The 6,000-nt window shown below is 40.3% G+C and overlaps 1 protein-coding gene across 2 annotated transcripts in view; it reads left to right on the top strand.

Moving 5' to 3' along the window:
* Window positions 1-6,000, top strand: part of fibcd1b (fibrinogen C domain containing 1b) — a 112,757-nt gene that overhangs the window by 78,333 nt on the left and 28,424 nt on the right. For both annotated transcript variants that reach the window (XM_008298700.1, XM_008298699.1), the window contains one exon: window positions 3,278-3,374. In XM_008298700.1, coding sequence (XP_008296922.1) covers window positions 3,278-3,374 — 97 coding nt within the window. The remainder of the gene's footprint in view (window positions 1-3,277; window positions 3,375-6,000) is intronic.

Raw genomic sequence — 6,000 nt, 5'->3', positions numbered from 1 at the left:
CAACTATAATCCCGAATGTACTGTTTCGTCTCGTTCAAGTAGCATCTGCTGAGAAGTGGAGTGGAAATCATTTAGCCTTGTTAATAAGTGAAACTGAATAAAACCAAACTGTAGAAATATATATATAATTTTACTGAAATCACCTTAAATTATACAGTAGTTGGCGCTGCTATAGCTCACCTGGTTGAGCTGGCATCCCGTTTATAGGGGCTACAGTCCCCGATGTGGAGGTCATGAGTTCGAATCCCGCTCATGGCCCTTTTCCGCAGGTCCTTTCCCCATTCTTCTCCCCCACTTTCCTGTCTCTCTCTCTACTGCTCAATCAAATAAAGGCAAAAAAAAAACACATAGACTGTATAAAAGATGGACGTAGCAACCAGCCCTGAAAAATGAAGCCAACCTGGAAGTGTCAAAAATCTACGTCCGCTAGCTGCTGGCTCCAAAAAGCCCCGGCTCCTATAGGCTTGAATTGGAAAAGAAGTGATCACAGATCACGAAATACTGCATTCCTACAGCTCAGGATGTTTTTCTTATTAGCTTTGATAATCAAATTCAGATACCAGGTGGCCAATCTGAAAATAAATCAATACTGAATTTTTAAAAATTCGTCAAAATTTTGCGGGCAAGGGGCGTGGCTGGCTTGATTGACAGTCGGCGACGATGCAGATGAAGTGAGCAGAAGGCGGTAAATGTGGGCGGGCAGAGAGGGCCCGCCTCTCAATCCGTCTGACCAATCGCTGCTCCTATGGCTCCGCCCCCTCTGACGATTTTTGCATCACTGGCTCCAAAAAATCCAAGATGTCAACCAGGAAGTAGCAAAACCCTGGCTTCATTTTCTCAGTGCAGAAACCAACGGCTGAAGACACAGTAGCTACGTCCATCTTTTATACAGTCTATGAAAAAAACCTTTACATTTTACAGTAGTTTTCTTTTTTTTTATGTATTTAAATAAAATTATAGTCAATATTTGTAAGTTAACAACCCAGCAGCATTATGCCAAAAATGCCTAATTACATTAAATCACACACACAATTACATATAATGACAATAATTACCTCTAATAAACATGCAGCTCTTTTCATGAGGGTTCCCGCCCATGCTATCTTTTTAATGATTTTCCCTCATAGTTTTAAGGACAATCATATGCATACAAACTTTTTAATTCTGGATAAAAACTAAGCAAACTTTCCTCATTACCTCAGTACAAAGAGTTGCATGTTGCACCTCCTTGCAGTGGCAGCAGTGTGAAGGTGTGGACAACTATTATAATAAGTCTTGTATTATCGCTGCTCTCTGCTGCTGGAGCTCCCCATGCTCTCATGGATGCTGATATCTTTGCGCTTTGCTCCCTTGATATTTACTCGAGGTGTTTATTTATTGAAATGAATCTCTCATTTTTTTTGTAAACTCTGATGTCGGTCTTTGCTTTACGTCGCAGCCCGTGAGCCGGGTCGTAACACAGAAGAAAAAGTCGTTCTTCACTTTTTCCCGTTCCTCCTTTGGGGGCTCTGCAAAAATCATTTGAGAATAATTGCTTGATATTGTGTTTTGGAATCGGCGGCGGTGTGAATTTTATTCGTCCTCTAAAATAAGACTGGTATTTAACAGTCTTCAGCATGTGTTAACACTTTATTGAAGGTGTTTGATTGTAATAATTTGCAGAACTTTTAGATCCCTCTCAGTTTATTCAAGGTGTTTAATCATAATAATTTAGGTACAGTCTGTAAAATAACAGTGTCTCTCTGCAAAACATATGATGTCTGTAAAGTTAGCGGTTTTTTGGTGGTGTGAATTTTGTTCATCCTCCAAAACCAGACTGCTGTTTTACAATCTTCAGCATGTGTTAACACTTTATCCAAAGTGTCTGATTGCAATAATTTAGGCCAGATCTGTCAGAGAACAGCATTTAGCTGCAGAACCTTTAGGTCTCTCAGTTTATTTAGATATTTAGTCACAATGATTTAGGGACAATCTGTAAAAATAAAAGAAGAAGATAAAGAAGAATCATCTGCAAAACATATGATAAAAAAAATGTCTGTAAAGTTAATGTTTTTGCAGTTTATTTGAATTAAGATATTTTGTTTTCCAGTGTTCGTTCGCCTATCACTTTTTTTTACAGTGTAATGAACTGATTTGTCAAGATTTCCTTTACATCCTCATATGTCTACATTAGCTCATTGCACACATGCTGGATCTGTGTATTTATGTCAGCCGATAGCTAGATAAATAAATATATGTTAATCATGCGGCTGCCCTCAAAAACCCAGTGGAGCTGTGCTTTAGCTGACGGTCTGAAAAAACATAAGTCTGTGAAAGATCATCTCTGGAATATGAAACGACATCAATCTTTGGAATCGCACTTGTTTGAGGATGAGGAGAGAAAAATCCCGACTTGCTCTAGATGATGCTGATAAGCGATGATGATACAGTAATGATGATTAAGATGATCGTGATAAAGACAATTATGAGCATGGGGGATGATTAGGATGAAAAATTCGCCTGTGCTCTGCAGGATTTTTTTTTTCAACCGCGAGGATGTTAAAAGCAAATATGGCTGTTGGTGCCATCTGGTACCTTGTGGTGTGTTAGGGGATTAGTCACGCTGAATATAAACTGTCTTAGGAATTTCCTTTGTCATTTCAACATTAGCTCAGCCTTCCAACAGTGTGTCCTAGGCTATTTTCCATCTGCATGCATTTCCTCTTTAGGAACACATTTCCCTTCATCCTCAGCCTGATGGTTGGCATGTCGGCACTTTGAATGGATGACGTGTGTCAATGGGTGATACAGATCCTCACACATGCACACGGCTTGGCTAAACTGCTAAGTAGTTGCTAATATTGTCCTTGTTTCTCACTCTTGATGCAAAAAGCCGACCACGCTGCTTACAACGCTGCTCTATAGACTTTTATGGCACAAAGAAGTTTCATCTCTCTCTGTGTGTATGTGTGTGTATTTAGGATTATTGTTTTATGAATGCCATCTTTTTCCTGGGATTTCAATTAAGTATGCAGATTCCATGGCAATTTGATTCAAAGTCAGTCAAGATTTAATGGATTCCTTTTATTAGCTCCCGACAAATTGCCTTTTTAGTGGGGGAGAGCGTTTGCATTATTCATTTGCGAAAGAGCGAGCGTTTATGAGTTCATTTAGTTTAGTTGGAGATGAGCTCAGCGACCAACAGTGGGATTTAGTGACTCATCACAGAGGATGATGAAACACACTGTGTGAGATGAATCTCATCTGACCCCCCTGATCTCTCGTCTTGACTGCGTAGGTGATTCAGCGCAGGGAGGACGGCACGGTCAACTTCTTCAGAGGATGGGAGTCCTATCGTGAGGGATTTGGCAAGATCACCGGCGAACACTGGCTCGGTAAGTGGCGATGTGGCAATGCGTGACTCACATGTGTATCGATGCTCAGAGTGTAGGTTTTCACACAGCGTCTCACTTTTTTTTGTCCAGTGGCGGTATACCTTGTGATGATGAGAGTTTATGAAACCGCCTTATCAACAACATAATGACAGCCAGTATGGCATGAACCTCAAAGCTGAGAGAAGAAAGACGCTCACCGGCGGGGAGTAAAATACCTCGTCATGGCGCGTGATGGAGCAAGATAAAGAGGCGGCAAAAAAAAGGAGGCAGACAGGCAGAGATTAGATGCGTTTGACCCCTCGTATCATCAAGAATTCAGAAATAGCTGTATTACTGTGACAGCGGAACTCGCTGCAGTAACAGGGACAGCGAATGATGCAGCAATTTCAATTAAAGACGTCCATAAGTGCATTTTATGAGAGCTGTCTTTTCAGCACAACAAAATCCCAGCACGAGCCAAAAGACCAGCAATGCAATTACAATATTTTTTAATTTTCACATGGCAAACACAGAAAAGTGTAATTCCATTTTTTTTATTTTTTTTTCCCCCAACCATACAGTCTTTTCAATGGCCGCCGTCTGCTTAAAAATGAGTCTTTTTCAGAGAGCGCTTGTCCAAATCCTTGTATTTCTTGCTGGCAGCCTGACACATTAGTCCATGCCTCCCCTCAAATTTGACAGGCAAAGAAAGCCAACAAAAGAACGAATTCAACTGTGAAATTATCAACTTTTCCAAAGCCAAAATTTCTCGTCTTCGCACCACTTCTCATTAAGTGGACCAAAATATTTCTTCTCGGAAGATTTCGCATCCATCACTGGCCGCTCTTGTGGCTCAAAATTAGCCGCTTACTCTGGTGCGAGTTAACAGAGTTTTGGTTTAACTTGTTTAAAAAAGAAAACAGAATTGAATTCATATGACATGCTGGAGTCACTCGTACATGTTATAAAAGTCGTCAAGTTTTGTGGTAAACAGGTATAGAAAGTGTATACAGCTTCACATAGACTTGTTCATGCAGCAGGAGAATTGGAGTCAACTTTCGCACATCGAGAATGAAGTGACGACTAAAAAAGCACGCATGAGGGTGAGTTCATAATAACTGACTTAACTAGAAACAATTCCGGCTGAGGAGTTACACTCTGTAACGACGTCTAATCACTGTTTTCACAGATATAATCAACGCTGCTATGGGATCTCAGTAATTGCTAATCTCAACTATTATCCCCGTATACCCAAAACATCCCCCGTCACATGCATCACTGCTATATTGTTCTCTCCTTTGTTTAACGTGCCGCCCGCTGCAGCGCACGAACGATCGACTTGAAACCAGCGAGAATCTCAAACGGCAGATTTTCATAGACGGGAGTGTAATTATAACCACCGTCTCCGTCTCTTCTGGTACCCATCGCAGAATCTTCAGGGCGACTCCCACTCACCACATGCAATACATACTGTGACTGCAAGTGAAATGGTGAAATGGTGACAGTGCTCTGACTGAAGCTGGTGAGATGCCTACCAGCGATGACTCAAGTTGCTGTGAAAACAACTTTGCTTACGACCTTTAGAAATTACAAAGTTCACCCAATCACCAGAAAATTATTCACTGCTTCATATTCTTATGAGCCGATTGCCAAATCTGGTACACACACACACACACACCAGTCCCAAAAAAGAACTGATGCTTTGTGAGGAAATTTGGATTTAGCAGGCCAGTGTTAACAAGTTATCTCCATGGTAAGCCTGCGTGTATCTTTAAACCCTCTGATAACAGTTTGCCAGAGTTCAGACTCGGAGAGCAAATGGAGCTGGAACAAGTCTATTTCTGTAAAAGCGCACACTCTCGGTCAAGGTCGTGGTTTGTGCCATACCAAAGGTGAGATGTTCTCCGATCAGAACTCCAGATTTAAAAGTCTCCTTCACAAACACGCAGGACTCTTCAGGAACAATGCTGTGAGCATTAACAACTATCTGTGGGCAGCCGAGCTTGTAAACACGCTGTACTTTGTAGATTAATTGTCACACATGCCCAATGATTTGTTTTAATTCTGTGTCTCTGCTTATCGCTTTTATTACAGTCGAACCAAGAAAATGTTTTATTGAGGAGAATTCTTACAATTCAACACAATAGAATAAGCTTAAAACTGAACTCAAAATTCATTATTTTTAGACATCAAATTGCTAAAACAGTTCTAACCCTCTGAACCCTGAGCAGTTTCTGCCTCTGTCATATTTTTACTTCCTATGGGTTCATTTTTACCTCTAATATAAAGTCCTTCTATGGAAACAGGATAGAAAGAGACAGATCTGAGGAATGCTATTTGTGCAGCAGATAAAAGTTAGAATGCCTTAAATCACAAAATGAAAGGAATTTCTTAAAAATTAAAAAAATTAAAAAATAAAAAGTTAGAATTTCTGTCACATGATCAGGAGAGATTTCTCACAGAATCTGGCTGGTGCACGTGATTTATTTCTGGCAAATGTTTAAATAAGACACGCGGAATAAAGTGATTTTGATGAAATCGTCATGATTTTGCGATTTGCTTAACTTTTCTGACAAAAAGGATGATTAGTTAAAGGCCTGTGTGACTGTTGAAAACCCCACAATTCTTTGTGTTTATTACAGTTTCT

This window comes from Stegastes partitus, unplaced genomic scaffold (assembly GCF_000690725.1).
Source record: "Stegastes partitus isolate 25-593 unplaced genomic scaffold, Stegastes_partitus-1.0.2 Scaffold1340, whole genome shotgun sequence".
NCBI lineage: Eukaryota > Metazoa > Chordata > Actinopteri > Pomacentridae > Stegastes > Stegastes partitus.
Note: the sequence above shows the minus strand (reverse complement) of the source record. Positions and strands in the feature narration are given on the sequence as shown.